Genomic DNA, 16,662 nt, shown 5'->3' with positions numbered 1-16,662 from the left:
CAGATAGCCCTCGTGTAACTTTGCGCGCGAAATTCAAAACAAACAAACATTTTATAGATCACTGGTTAGGCCACATTTGGGGGTATTGATTTCACTCTTTGGCTCCTTACCTTAGGAAGGACATTGAATTGTTGGAAAAGGTTCAAAGGAAGGCTACTAGAATGGTACTTGGGATGAGGGGGATGTCATATGAGGACAGGTTAAGATCTCTGAAATTATTATTTTCTCTTGAAAGAGAAGAGTTAGAGGGATCTGATTGAGGTGTTTAAGATTGTAAAGGAAATTGTCGATGCATCATCTTTTTCATACTCAACGGTGAGAATAGTAGGACTAGGAGACACAAATATAAATGTTGGCAAGGTAGGAGTCATCATCAGCTAAGACAGTTTCATTTTTCTAACAGGGTGGTTGGCCTTTGGAATGGGTTGACTACAGATGTTGTAGAGACAGTAAATTTAATTGAGTTTAAGAGGAAGCTTCATAAATATGAATGATAAAGGCTGGCTTTAAGATTTTCTTCTTCTTTTTTTAAAATATAGTTTAGAGGATGGAACAGCTGGGATGGACCAATAGGTCCATGTTGTCCCAAAACGTTATGTCATGTTATGTTATTGTGTTAAATTTTGTAATAATCTACTCAGATTCCAGCATTGCTTTCTCTTATTTTAATGTCCTTGCTTTTCTTTTATATGTATGCTATACAAATACCTTGCATTGGGTTATAGGACCACTTGCCATATAAACAATGATTCTAGTTTATTTGTTCTTTTCTCCTTAGATTTTCCAATCACGTAGGACTATAGTTATCATATGTACATCTTTAGCAGGTAGCACATCAGTTATAAAGCATGACACCAGTTCCTCGGATGAAGTAACACCAGTGAACAGTCCTCCAAAAATATGTGAACTAGTTGCCAACTTTGGAGTGCTATCCCAAGACAAAAGCCGTCAGTCCTGGGGTGGGGCAAAAGTCCGAGCCCAACCAACAAGCAGAAGAAGTTCAAAGGGAATAAAAAAAGGGTGAGTCCCTTTACCCTGTTTAACTAATACATATAGTTCAGTGCGGTGTATAATAGATACTACTTTATGCAGAGAAGGTAAAGATCACAAGGTATACTATAAGAGTATAAATTAAACACAAGTAGTCCAATATGGTGTGTAATTGATATTATTTCATACAGAAAGGCTAGAGACCACAAGGTATACTATAAGAGTATAAGTTTAACACAAGTAGTCCAATATGGTGTGTAATTGATATTATTTCATACAGAAAGGTTAGAGACCACAAGGTATACTGTAAGAGTAGAAATTTAAAAAGGTTCTTTTTTTTTAAGGGTAAAAATCATGAAACTTTTATTTTACTGGTTTATTAATTAAAATTATGAAGAAAGCTACATATTGTTACATCTCCGTTCGTTTGTCAATTTCCCGTAGAAATTTTTTCCGAGAAACTTCAGTGATACAAGTCCTTTCTTAACTAAAACTAGTTTATTATTTCTCAATACAACTTTATAATACACAGAATTTCCACAGTCAGTATGTTTGCAATCTCGATAACAAAACACACACTTTATATTACCATCACTACTGCTCACTTGACTCAATTATCTGTCTTCAATCTGCAATCTTTTCTCTCCGCATTATTTGCTGGGCTTATATACAAAAAAGGGGCGCCTAGAACAGACTAGAGTTGCCACGAAAAGTCAAGATCCTTCGAGAATCTCATGACGTGTTACCAGCATCACGTGACTTCCACTGTCGTAACAATATTTTATGTTTTATTAATAAGTGATTTTTTTTAAATTAATACTTCTTTCATATATATGTATATATAGTAGTTTGTCAGAGCCAGAGGAATTTTATAAAATTAAACTTTCAAACCTGTCTTTCTCATAGATTTAAATAAACTTTTAATTGTATTTTAAATCCAGGTCATGTTTAGGAATTTGTTTCACATTATCAATGTGATGAGTTTCTATAGTGTTACTTATGTGTGTGAATATTATAAAAATGATATGATATGGTGTAAAGCATCAGTTCCCAAACTGTGGATCATGCCCCTTGTAGGGTTGAGACTTTAGCTGATGGAGTTACAAGAAGTTTCTTATAACTAGGCCTACTTTTGTTTTGGATACGTTGGTTGCTTTGTTGTTTGGGTGCTGTCTGGGGACACTTAAATATTTTTATATCAAAATTGAGGTGACGTAGGAAAAACATTTGGGAAGCACTGGTATAAAGTGTAATAACAATAATTGTATTTAATATTCATACACCAATAAGTAATTATCAATGTTACAGTTAATTGGATATGCTCTCCTATAGTATGTACTTCTTATCTGTAAAATTCTTAAATTTTTATAAGATATAATTTTGGAACATACTTAATCAAGTTGTGATCTTGTGCAAAATTTCAACCAGAAATGTTAATTGTGTAGCTTGACTAGTCAAGGAACTTATTTATTGTTTGATGGGACAGTTGCATTGTATCCTTCTCAACCTTTGTTTGGAGAATACCTTCTAACTATTACTTGAAGCAGAGACATTTGTACATTTTAGAGGCATTTTTCTGATTGGGCCATCAGAGAGAGAATGTGCCTCGTATATGCAGTTTTGGTGCTTTTAGTGAAAATTAAGGTCTGATCCTAAAGGATTCAAGATGTGTGGTAATAGTCTTGTCTTTGTACCATTTCCAATTCCTGTGCTGACTGTACGATCTTTAGTTTAAACTTAATTATCTTCTCAGTTTGTTTTCTTTTTCTTACTACTCAGATGACTACCTGCACACTTTTTAAATTCCTTTTTTTCTATTTTTGTTTATCTTAGAAAATAAAGTTTTCATTTTGTTTTGATTTCAGCTTCAACACCAAATTTAGTTTCTTTTATTCCACTTACACATTGCTGCCTTATACATATTAGTTTCATAAACCCATAGTTTTTCAGAAAATCATGTAACTATATGCAGGTTTAACCTTCAATTTTATCACATACTTTTATGCTAATTAGCAGAAAATATAATCTTTATTTATTACAGAAAACATGATAATTCATATAAAATAACACAACCCATATCATGACTAGCTCCAAACTATACCTTCTCACATTATTAGCTCTTATTACTCTCTAATAAATCAGGGATAGAAAAATGTATAATGTTTCATTGGATAATACCTTTTACTGACCCTTCTGAGCTGATATTATCAAAATACCATTTTGAGCTGGTTGTGGTATACTTTTTGTTTTACAGTGTGAACTATCATGTTTGTTATTATAACTTATAAAACAACAAAGTTAAGAAATTCTTCAAGCCAGATTTTACAATAAAAAAAAGTATAAATGTGTTCAGATAAGATCAATTACTCCACAGTCACAATATTTCCTTTGCATTTTTAATACAGTGATAAAACACAAAAACTAAAAGATATCAATAAATACTGGAAACAATGGAATGTCTAAAAAGAAGAAAACCAGCATATCTCATGTCTCACAACTTCAATTTTGTGTAGAATATTTTTATTCCTAACATCAGTTTTCTGTATACTTTGAACATTAAAAGTAGCATCTCTTTGTTTATTTAACTAAATGATAGAAGTTTACTACTGCTGTATACAATATAAAATTATGAGTGATGTATTTACATCAATAAAAAGTTTTGTATACAAATATTAAACTTAGCATATTTTCCAAACTATGGTGCAAATGTCTTTTAAGCAAAAGCAATATTAATCTTCAAACCAATAATTGAAACAAAATGTAAAAAATGCATTATACTCATAGTACTTAACATTACATAAAACCAATTACAGTTTATACATATATAGACACACATACAGTATAATACACAATTTATATGCATCTAATGCTTTCCCTGTTTTGTACCTGGGTCTTTATTTTTTCCATAAAACTTTTAATCAATTTAATTGCTTTTCCAACATCATTGTTTTATCAGTTTTGATCCATTCAAAAAACGATTTGGTTAGCTTGTCTCTCATGTTTTCTTTATTTAACCTAGACAAATCAGTATTAGAATTTTGAGGGTGAAATATTTCTATGCACTGGCATTAAATCTATTTTGTAACAGTAAACTATTAATAATGTAACTAAATGAACACATGAAGTATATTTCCATGCACTGAGTATTAAAGTCCTTTCCTAACAGTAGTATGTTAATAATACCATCCATTAACGCTGCAAGCATGAAATATTTCTGTGCACTGCATACTGTTCGTACTTTGATTGTAATCTGTTAATAATACAACCATTATCACTGCAGGTATATAAATTCAACTAGTGATATTTGTTAATAACACAAAGAAATTAATACTGATAGTATCAACTAGTTCCAGGTATTGGGTGCTAAAGTCCTTTTCTGACAGTAATTTTTAATAATAGTAATGTAGAATGCAAATACCAGAGATGGTGTCAAGAACAAGACCTAAGATACATTTCGAGACCAAGATCTGAGTTGAAATGTCAAGGCCAAAACCAATCTTTATAAAAAAGCATGATTCTATCAGATTTTCAATGTATAGTCAATATTTTATTTTCCAGACTAGTTGTCTGCAAATATCCAGTTGAAGTTTTTCATGTTGGTGTTCAAGCATAGCTGTTTCTTTTTATAAATCTATCAGTTGGCATACATTGCTCAGTAAAAATATTGAAATATTTATTTCAATATAAACATCCAAAACATTAATTTTGAGAATAGAAAAACTTTTGTTAATTTTATTATAGTTCCACTCAGTCCACTTAGGAATACACACCACAAAGAAATGTAGAACAATTATTTTGGTATCGCTTTAAATTGTATGGAATAGATATTCAGTTGACATGCAATTACACACACACACACACACACATATATATATATATAACCATTATTAACATTCAGTGAACATTAAAAACAACAATTAAACCCATTTTTAACAATGTTGAAGTAACATGTAATTCCAATACCGTACATTACCTCCATTCAGATAATAGCTATTCTCGTTTAGTGCTGCTCTCTGTATGCAAAAACGTTTTATGCATGCCACAAGCTTTGAATCTCCCACATCTGGAATTGACTGATTCCAATGCTTTTCACATGCAAATCATCAAGCGACAACCTTCCACCAATAAGAGTGAAATATACTCTCTTGACACATGTGACTCCATTTGTTCAATTCTATCAAACTATTGCTTCTTGTCTGGTAGTACTCATGTTCTAACGTTTAGTTTGTGCTAAACTTTTCAAGCATTTTATTTAAATTTTTTTCCGTATCTTTGTACAAATTTCTCTCAATAAGTTTACTCTCTATTATACAGTAATGATATTTGTAACTTGTTGAGTTATTCCAAAGAGGATATTTTATATTTCTTCTTGATTGGTTCCAGATGACCTTGTTGCTCCAATACATGCTTTGGGTTGCTTCATTCTTTTCAAGGTTTTTCTATTGAATCCATATCCCATGATTTCCTTCTCTTACTCCATTGCTTTCTCTGTGATTTTTTTTCCTTTCTCCCTGACCCATTAGGTTTGGATTTTGTTCAATTGGCCTTTTATTCCATGTATCCAATGATGTTTCCCATCATTGATTCCTCATGTCTTTACTCAGATTATGCACTTTATCTTTTCCCTGCATATCTAAACTGTCGTCCGTTGGAGATACTTCATCTGTCAAGCCCTGGGACTACTCCTCATACATTCATCTTCTATTCTTTATTTGGAGTAGCCATTTCTTCCTTATTGGGGTATCATCATCCACTATCCTTCACTCTTTTGTGAGACTATGATTGGGTAAGTTATATTTTAGTATATATATACCTCTTATTTTCAACGGTATCTCCCTTTCATTTTCTTTATGGATCTTGCTCTATAGTGAGTTGTGCCTGTCCAGGTATACTTAAACTAGTAATATATATAAATGATTATACAGCCATTCAGTTGAAAGTAGGGCAGTGAGTGGTGTAGATGATGAGATATCCTCCATTATGTAACATGGAAGTGAGCCATCAAAATTGCAATTCACCCCTTGAATTGGGATCTCTCATCCTACCCCACATGAATGTTGGTTCCCAGTGGTTGGGTTTTAGATTTAGAGTTGAACCAATCAACATAAACCCTCACACACGTGTTACAGATGTCTCTATTCCCTTACTCATTTCTACTCTTATTACTCCATCCATGTAGTGGGTCACGTGGAAGTACTACTGTTGTTCACCTTCCTCTATCCCTCGAAGATTATTATTCCAAGGATGTTCCTGCACTTGGTGCGGTTCCTAGCATTATATGTTTGAATGAGATGGTTTACATTACACAGATATCTTTCCAATACTGGATGTTGAGTTCCTAGATTGATCATTCAATTTATCACATTGTTATTAAACAACATGTACCCATTCATGGATTGGGGGTATGAGGTTCCCTCCTGTCTTATGAATGTGTAATCCTCTTTCCTACCCCCACCAGATGGCTGGGTTTGGGATTATAGTTGACTTGCCTCTGGTATGATCCTCTTTCCTACCCCCACTTGAACGTTGGTACCTGGTAGCCTGGGTTTTGGATTGTAGTCGACTTGCCGGCAGTATGATCCACTTTTCTACCCCCACATAGATGTCAGTTCCTGGTGGCATGAGTGTTGGATGTAGTTGACTTGTTATGTATGGTTCATTGCACCCTAGTCACTATACACCTATGGGATCATCCTTTAATCTTACCCACTTTTATGTTTTTTGGGATTGAGTTTTATAACATAACTATATAATGTATGGTTCAGATCACTATCCTGCCATAGTTCTCTCTCATTTCAATGTGCTTTTCTGCCTATATATGCGGCATCTTTCCACAATGGACAAAGATTATACCTGGTTCAGAAGTAGCACAGTCTCCCACATGTGATCTTCAGCTTCGAGACTCTCTTTGAAAGTGTCCTTAGGATGCTTTCTTTCCCTCGCACCGATCCCCCACCTGTTCAATGTGGGATTCTACCTATTCATATGAGAGGAGGTAATGTACTGTATCAGAAGTTATAATTTTCCTATACTGAAAATGTATTTCCAATAGGTACTTGCCACCCTTCCCTCCCACTGAAAAGTACTACTTCCATTTTTTCCTTCAAATTCTAAGTGATAGTTTGGTAGAATAGTATTGAATAGAGGGAGTCATATGCATCAAGAGAGTGTCACACTCTTATTGCTGGAGAGTTGTTACAGGATGATTTACATGCAAGATGCATTAGAATCAGTCAATTCCAGATGTGGAAGGATCGAGGCTTGTGGCATGTGCAAAAATTTGTTTTTGTATGTAGAGGGCAGCACTGAACGAGAATAGCTATTCATGTGAGGGGGAGGTAAGTACCTATCAGAAATCATTTTCAGTATAGGAAAATTATAACTTCCATTGCACCTGACAACGAATTATGCTGTTAATTGACATTCAGTTAATACTTAGCAAGGTTTAATTAGATTTCTTAACAAGAATGTCAAATTTATATATTTCTGTTTGGATGACTTAATCAATAACAAAAGGTAATTTTCACACTAGCAAATGAGTAAGATCAATGCACAGCAAATATTTACTAATGACAGGATTCTTATTCTCATTGAAGTGTATTTAATTGTTGTTAAATGTGATATTATTGTATACTTATTTACATATCTAATAGCCTGTCAAGTAAATGTCTATATATGCCACTCAATTTAAAACATACCATTATTTTTATTAGTTCTGGCATTTGTTTGCACATTATCAAGAATGGTAGCCTTCTTTGTAACTTATTGTTGCATGTTAAAAACATTAATGATGAGAGAAGTCTTGGTGACATTTTTGCTCAATATGGTTTCATAAACAACCCCCCTCTCTCTCAGCTGAAGACCCATTATTTACTATTGATGTTAAACGGATGCAGAATATCTTCTCATACAATGGATGAAGTATAGGAATGAAAGCATTTCCAAATCCAATAAAATGAGAAAATGTTGCAGGCTAAGAACTAGATTCTTGAGATTATTGCTAATGCTTTATATGTGATGCAGAAAAAAACTAAATGAGTGTTTTCTGTGGTAGTTGGGTGCCTTAGCTTTGATCAATCAGTCTGTCTATTCTACCCTTTCAATTTGTTCTGTGTCAGGAAAACTATCTCCTTCTTTCAAAGTAGCAATAATAATACTGTTATGACAGAGGAAGTCATGCGATGCTGGGAGCATGCGCGCTGGAGTTTCTAGAAGGATCATGACTTATCGAGGAACTCCGCGAATATCCGAGTGTTTGCCAGGTGCCCTTTTTTTAGTATAAGCTCGGCAAATAAAGCCAGCGATAGATAGATATGCAGATAGATTGAAGAGGTAGATAATTCAGTTAAGCGAACAGCAGGCACCATAAGTAATGTGTGTGAATCACTGTGATTTATAGCGTGTGTTATAAAGGTTGTTAAGTTTAAAGTGACTGATTGGAAATTCTGTGTACTAAAATGTTTTATCAAAAAAGAATAAACCAGTTTTAATTAAGAAACGACTTGTATTGCTGAAGTTCCTCAGGAAGAATTTATACCGGAAATTAACAAACGAGCAGATACGTAACAAATTGGTGTCAGAGAGTGGGACTGAAAAGAAAAAAAAAAAGAAGATAGAAATGAAAAGTGGCAAACCAAACTATAGTTTAGGAGATTTGATGGCACCAATACAACAACACCAAAAGAAAAAAGAAAAGAGATTACAGCAGTTGTTGGAGGAAAAGGAAAAGAAACAAGAAGAGAGACAACAGTAGTGGCAAGAAAACCTGCAACATTGGCAGCTCAAACAGCAACATAAACAAGAAGAGAGACAACAGCAGTGGCAAGAAAACCTGCAACAGTGGCAGCTCGAACAGCAACACAAACAAGAAGAGTGATTACAGCAGTTGTTGGAGGAAAAAGAAAAGAAGAAGAAGAAGAACGAGAAAATAAACAAGAAGAGAGACAACAGCAGTGATTGGAGGTGAAAAAAAAAGAAACAAGCAGAGAGGCTACAGCAGTGGCAGGAAAACCTGCAACAGTGGCAGCTCGAACAACAACACAAACAAGAAGAGTGATTACAGCAGTTGTTGGAGGAAAAAGAAAAGAAGAAGAACGAGAAAATAAACATGAAGAGAGACAACAACAGTGTCTTCTACACAAGGAAAATATATTAGCCATGGACCTAGTCAGCCCCAGACAATGGGAAGCCCCTTCCAGACCACGCAGCTAAACCCTAATGCAGACATCTTCAGTCCTGTCAGAAGTCACATTCCAGACATGAGTGTCAGCAATAGGGGTGATCTAGTATGAAGGAAGCCACAGGAAAGCAGTGTACCTGGCAACGAGCCTGAAGGTACAACCACTGGATATACTTGGACAGTTGTCAGCAGACAACAGGCACAACTAGGGAGCACTGGTAGCTGGTCTAAAACTCAGGTATGGAACTCAAAATCAGTCTGAAGTCTACAGGACTAGGTTTAGGACGAGGGTCCATGCTAAAGGGGAAAGCCTGCAAGAGCTGGCACAAGATTTGGGAAGTATGGCACACAAAGCTTACCCAACTGCACCATCCAATGTCCTTAAGCTGTTGCTAAGGGATCAGTTTGTAGACACCTTGGACAGTCCACAACTGAAGATATAAGTAAAGCAAGCACACCCCTCTACTATAAAAGATGCAATGGCCAGAGCTCTTGAATTCGAATCCTATGTTAAGTCCAGCACAGAGGTACCAAGATTGGTACAGTCATCAGGATTCAAGGCCAGAAAAGGGCAGCTTTCAGAGAAGTTTGAGGGACTTTGCTGGCACTATAATGAACCGGGGCACAAGAGAGCTCAATGCCGATAACTTCAACACAGGGAAGATGCCACGGCAGGAAAGGCTGCTACCCAGAAAGGTTGTTGGAACTGTGGAGAGCAAGGAGATATGAAGAGAAAGTGTAAGAAGAATACTACCAATAAGTCAGCTTCGGGAAACCAGTAGTGGTTGGTGTTGAAGGATGTCTACCAATCCCCATTGTGAAAGTCCCAAAAGCTAAGTGTAAAATGGCAAGAACACATAGTGTCTACGTGGATGGCCAGAAGTGCAACTTTCTCATAGATTCTGCATCTCAGCAAACCCTTGTGAGTATCAAGGTGCTAGATCACAAAGGAGGACCAGTGTGGGTAACTATTGAGCTCATGGGCATAAAGGACACACACAAAGTATACTAGGCTGACATTGAAGACCCATGCATAACAGGGTTGGACTACTTACTACCGAGGAAGTGTGTAGTTAACTTTGATAAAACGATGTTTGGGAACAACAAAGGCCAAATTCGAGTAAGTGTTAAAAGAGAGGTTGGACTAACCAGGTGCCATCAAGCTGAAATCAAAGTGACTGAAGGAGCTGATGATGGTGAAGTGGAACCAGGTATAGATATTAAAGCAGAACAGGAGAAAGACCAAGATTTGAAGCCAATAATTGATTTTCTACAAGCAAGTGTTTTGTGCCCAGCTTGGGAGAAGGTGTCTAGCTTAAGCCCTGTGACAAAGAACTATTGGGCACAATGGGACCAATTGAAGCTTGAAGATGGTATTCTTGTCTGAAGATGGGAAAGTGATGACCTGGCAAACAGTTATACTGAGAAAGTTACGGGAAGTTGTACTGCATCAATCCCATGATAGTTTAACAGGAGGACATCTTAGAGTTAAGATGACATTGAGTCACCTACGACACAGATTTTACTGGATAGGTATGAGGCAAGATGTGGAAGAATGGTGCAGGACCTGCAGTACATGTTGTGCTAAAAGGGGACCCAAGCATAAGGGATGTGCTCCAATGAATTTATATCAAGTTGGTGCACCAATGGAAAGACTAGCTGTTGACATTGCTGGTCCTTTGCCCCAAACTCGTGCTGGAAACAGATACATTTGTGTGGTGATGGATTATTTCACCAAGTGGCCTGTGGCATATGCAATACCAAATCAGGAAACTACAATTGTAGCTTCAGCTATTAGTGATTTCATTTTCAGGTTTGGTATGCCATACGAACTGCATTAAGAATCAAGGCCGTAACTTTGAATCAGCTGTGTTCCATGAATGCTGCAAGTTGTTTGGTTTACGAAAGACCAGGACAACGTCACTTCACCCACAGTCTGATGGGATGGTAGAACACTGGGACAGGAATTGGCAAAGTTTTGTATTAACTGCCAAGATGACTGGGATGTCTTACTTCCTCCACTGTTGATGGCCTATAGAACAGGAGAGCATGAAGCCACTGGATACACTTCAGCAATGTTGATGTTTAGTCAGGAACTTCGGTTGCCAGTGGACCTGATAACAGGATGCCCACCTTACGAAGAGTTGCCTAAAATTGTGCCATAGTTTGTGAAAGTGTTATCTGAAAGGATGGATGATATTCACCATCAAGTGCATTCAAACTTGAAAACGTCTGCTGATTCTATGAAGCTATGTTATGATAAGAGATCTACTGAAGTCAGCTTTGTACCAGTAGACAAAATGTTATTGTATAATCCCAGGAAGACCAAAGGGAAGTCTCCTAAGTTGTCTTCTCCATAAGAAGGCCCATATGACATAGTGGATCGTCTCTCAGACGTGACTTTTCAAATGAATTGTGGTCGGCGAGGTAAGCCAAAGGTGGTGCATGCCAACAGGCTTTGGCATTATCATGGTCCAGGACATTTCAGTTGGAATGAAGTGAACAATGGAACAAATGATGCAGCTGAAGACGTGTCATCTTAAAAAGCCACTGTTGAAGAAGAAACTCTACCCAGTTTTGAGAAGGAAGAGTGAAGCCATTAATGAAGTTACTACCACTGATGTGACTGTTACCGATAATGGGACATTTCCTGATGGAGAAGATGAACCATACATGAAGCAGAAGCCAATGAGATAGAGACCAGTACGGAAGAAGAAACGTCCTGTAAAATTAAGAGACTTTGTTGTATTTTAATTTTGTGTTGGTAAATTCTGTACATTTAATCAAGTTATTGATAATTGATAATTGGTTTAATGTATGTGGCTATTGTTCGGGATGAACAATATTAAGGAAGGGGCAATGTTACAACAGCAGAAGTCACGTGCCACCGGGAGCATGCGCGCTGGAGTTTCTAGAAGGATCATGACTTATCGAGGAACTCCGCGAATATCCAAGTGTTTGCCAGGTTCCCTCTTTTTTAGTATATAACCCCGGCAAATAAAGCCAGCAACAGACAGATATGCAGATAGATTGAAGTGATAGATAACTGAGTCAAGCGAACAGTAGGCACTGCAAGTAAAGTGTGTGAATCACTGTGATTTATAGTGTGTGTTATAAAAGTTGTTAAGTTTAAAGTGACTGATTGGAAATTCTGTGTACTAAAAAGTTCTATCAAGAAAGAATAAACTAGTTTTAATTAAGAAAGGATTTGTATAGCTGAAGCTCCTCGGAAAGAATTTATACCGGAAATTAACAAACGAGCAGATACGTAACAGTACTATTCCTTAAGGCAAATTTCACTTCTTCCAATCCTGGATATGCATATTCCAACCAAACAAAACCTTATTTAGATTGGTAAATAAAATTAGTAGGGTTAAAGTTTTAAATTAGACCTCAGTGGTGTAACCTGTACTGCAATGTTAGATTAGGCTTAGGATGTGTAATGGTACTGTAGGCTTAGCTATAATTTAACTTACTGATAAATCGTAAGACAGGTTAAATACATTGTTGTATTAAACAAATGCAATCTAAAAGCAAGATAATTGCCTCTTTGCTTCTTTACTTGACTTTAAACCCATTACTTTAAATTCAACTTATAGATAGGTTATAAATCAGACTATATACATCGTATTATTAATATTACATAAAGATCAAATAAAGTAAAGACTTAATTACTTTAGTCTGAACGTTAAGTAGTAATAAAAAACTGTAATATATTTCATTCTCAGTGTTGGCAATAGGCTACTGGTATTTAGTATTGAGTATCTATTTACAGGCTAGAAATACAATAGTTAAGACTAGTGTAGGAGTTAAGCATTCACAGTTTGTTATGTGTGATGGGTGCAATGAGTGGGATTTATTTGGGAACTTGGGACTGCTGTGTACTTTTAAGGAAGCTAATAGCGAAGATTTGCAATTTGTATGTAGAGTTTGTAGGTTGGAGGCTATCCTAATTAAAGTAGAGGCAACAGATAAAGAGAAGTGTAAACTGTGGTAAATGGCAGCAGGATTTCAAGAGGAACTCAAACTTTTACATGCAAGGGATACATCAGCTAACAATGACTTTCTGGAAGTTAAAAAGAGTACTATTAGGGCTAAAAATAGTAAATTTAGTTATAATGAGACTATTCTGTTCAGCAACAAATTTCAGTCCTTGGCTTCTTCAGATGAGGAACTATTGGAGGAAAGGAAAACAAAAGGGTTAGAGAAGGCTGTGGATGATAAGGAGGTTATAGTTATAGGTGATTCCTTGACAAGGCATGTGGATAGAATAGTCTGTGGGATAAATAGAGAGAAAAGAATCGATTATGCTACCCAGAAGCACAGATGGAGGATATAACTAATAGAGCAGGAGATATAATAAAGATGGCTAACAGAGATGCAGTTTTTGTTGTGCATGTAGGGCTAATGATGTAGGGAAGGGTAGGTCAGAGGAGCTAATTAATATGTACAAGGGGTTTATAAAAGCATTTAAAGAAAAAGTCCGTAATTTAATTGTGACAGAGGTGCTGCCAAGAATTAATTGTGGGGATGAAATTATAAATAGCAGAAATTATAAAAAAAAGTAGGGCTAAATGCTAAGCTTAGATTGATATGTAAGGATAAGCAGATTGACTAGTTGGGAGCTTTTTTGGAATGGGTGGTATACATTTAAATAGGGTAGGGTCTGTCTTGTTTGAAAGGGTCATTTACTCAGCTGTAAAGAAAGATTTATATGAGGACTAGACAGTGGTGAGTGCCAGGATAAACTAGATACAAAAAAAAAGATGTATAGAAAAGTTTAGCATAGAAAATGAGTATAGAAGTAGTTCTGAAGATAAGTTTAATTGTTACTGTTGTAATGTGTTAGATATACACAACTGTTTAATGTGAGTGTTAAATTTAGTTATTTTTAGAAGCAATAGGTTATTGCAACTTTGTTTACTTAACTGTTCACAAATCATACGTTGTGTAGTTCAGTTGTGAATTGGCAATTGTTATATTATTGCATCACGTTACTATAGAACCATCTACATTTTTCTTGTTATTTTAATTTGTGTTATTGAATCATAATATCTTGAAGTGTGTGGAACATTCTAGGCCAATGCTGGGGTATAAATATGTGTCCAAACTTTAGTTTGAGAACTTAAATAGATCTAGACAACATGATAGTGAGTTTAACCACAATGAGCATATAGTGGTGATTTTAAAGTGAAATTATCACAATTGTATTGTAATAACAGAGTAGAGAAGAAGTAATTTGTCTTGTCAATTGTGTTCTAAAGTAATGGAATCAGCCTGTGTGGACTTCTATGAAAAAAGAGACAATTATTTAAAGCTTTGGATACTACTATAGTAACCAACAGTTATAGTGGTGATTTTAAAGTGAAATTATCACAGACTGTATTGTAATAACAGAGTAGAGAAGAAGTAATTTGTCTTGTCAAATTGTGTTAAAAAGTAACTGAACCAACCTGTGTAGAATTTGACAAAAAGAAGACAATTATTTAAAGCTCTGGATACAACTGTGATAACCAATAGTGTAATGAACATTAGTATGTACATTTGAATTTTTTTAATATATTATTCTAAAACAAGTGGCTTGTATGCTGTTTGTTTATTGTTGAAATTTATCACCAACAAGTCACAGACACCTACTATAAAGAATCCGACCTATATGTAAAACCTGATATAATGCTAGAAGTATCTATATAAATTTAACAGTACTGTCTGCTGTATGTCCATGTAACTACATCACCTCCAGTAGATGGATCTTCATCAGAGTTGGTATGGAGGTTCATGGGGAGATATATACAAATTTTCAGTTTTGCAGTTTTATGGGCATTTTTGCTTTTTTACCGCTACTTTGCCCCCTGTTGATGAATCTGCACCAAATTTGGCATGAAGGTTTGTTGGACTTATGCGGAGATACGTTAAACTTACGGTTTCACATTTTTTTCCTTTTGCAGTTTTTATGTGCGTTTTTTACAATTACATATAAGGGAAGCAACTTTTTATGTCCTAAGATAACCTTTCATTAATCATGAATATACATAACGTCCGTCAAGCTAGTAAGAAATAAAACAGATTACTTTAAGGCACTGGTAGGAATGGAAGATTTTGATATAATGAGAATAACTGAAAAATGGTTAAATGTATATAATTTTGATGACAGAAATTTCTTTGAAATACAGGGTTATTCGTTATTTAATAGGGATAGAGTTCTAAAGGGAGGGGGAGGAGTGGCTTTATACATAAAATGTGAGTTACATCCAGTTGAGGATATTAAAGATAACAGCATGGATATTGAACCCATTTGGGTCTTTATTAGTGGATATAAAAGTAAAAGGTTTTTAGTGGGAATATATTAGAGACCACCAGATGATACTGATGAAATTAGTTAGAAACTTTATAGTGAAATTAAGATTTTAGCTGTTAATGAGGTCATAATTATGGTTGATTTTAATTTAAGGCATATAGATGGGGAAATGCTAGTCATATCATGATGGAGAAAGGTTTTTGGAAATTGTGCAAGATGGTATTCTTCACCAATTGGTCACGGAACTTACTAGAAACAATACTGTTTTAGATTTATCTTTAACTTCTGATATAGAAATTTTTTTGAGGGTGGAAATTGGGGGAACATGTGAGTGCAAGTGATCATTATTGTATTATGTTCGATGTTTAGCTGCATATGGAGATAAGGATAAATGACATTTTGGATGTGACAAGAATTATCTGTAAGTTGTAAATTGGGCAATTGAGTTATTTGGAGACACTGATCAAATGTGGAAAATGTTTAAAGATAAAATTTTAAACATTCAAGATAAACATATTTTTCATAAAAAAGAAAAGGGTGGCTGCAAGTAAAAACCAGGTTGGCTCACAAATGGTATAACAGATAAAATTAAAGCATTGTAGATTTAAGAAATTTAAATTGACTGGTATGATGAAAGATTTAAAAGATCATGAAAGTTGGTCAACTTAGAATATCAAAACGGAAGTTTGAAATAAAATTGACTGAAAATGTAAAAATTCACAGTAATACTTTCTTTAAATACATAAAAAGTAAAGAAAATGTAAAGATTGGTGTAGGACCCTTGAGGGATGATAAAGGAAGGCTTGTATGTGATGATTATGAGATGACTGGGTTATTAACTTCTGCATTTTCTTCACTTTTTACTAACAAAGGTTAAAGAATATTCCTCATTTTGAACAGTTGGTAGATGGAAACAAGTTCAAATGCATTGATTCTGAGCTGGTTAAGAAAAAAATGGGAAGTTTAAAGAATGATAAGGCTACTGGGCCAGATAATATTTCCCCAAGGGTTTTGGAGGAGGTTAAAGATTAGATATGTGAGCCACTTGCTATTATTTTTTGTGTTCTTGAATAGTGGGCAGGTGCTGAAGGATTGGAAGTTATCTAATGTCACTCCTCTTTTCAAGGGAGGTAATCGACATTGTTCCAGCAATTATTGGCCTATCAGATTTACATCAGTTGGGGGAAATGTTTTG

At 35.2% G+C, this 16,662-nt stretch overlaps 1 protein-coding gene across 1 annotated transcript in view; it reads left to right on the top strand.

Annotated features, from left to right (window-relative positions):
- Window positions 1-16,662, top strand: part of LOC111087445 (Down syndrome cell adhesion molecule-like protein 1 homolog) — an 80,155-nt gene that overhangs the window by 49,377 nt on the left and 14,116 nt on the right. Inside the window, exon 12 of the mRNA XM_022394082.1 lies at window positions 828-1,020. Coding sequence (XP_022249790.1) covers window positions 828-1,020 — 193 coding nt within the window. The remainder of the gene's footprint in view (window positions 1-827; window positions 1,021-16,662) is intronic.

Source organism: Limulus polyphemus, unplaced genomic scaffold (assembly GCF_000517525.1).
Source record: "Limulus polyphemus unplaced genomic scaffold, Limulus_polyphemus-2.1.2 Scaffold2161, whole genome shotgun sequence".
Classification (NCBI taxonomy): domain Eukaryota; kingdom Metazoa; phylum Arthropoda; class Merostomata; order Xiphosura; family Limulidae; genus Limulus; species Limulus polyphemus.
The sequence above is the reverse complement of the archived record's forward strand: the minus strand, read 5'-3'. Positions and strand labels throughout refer to the sequence as shown.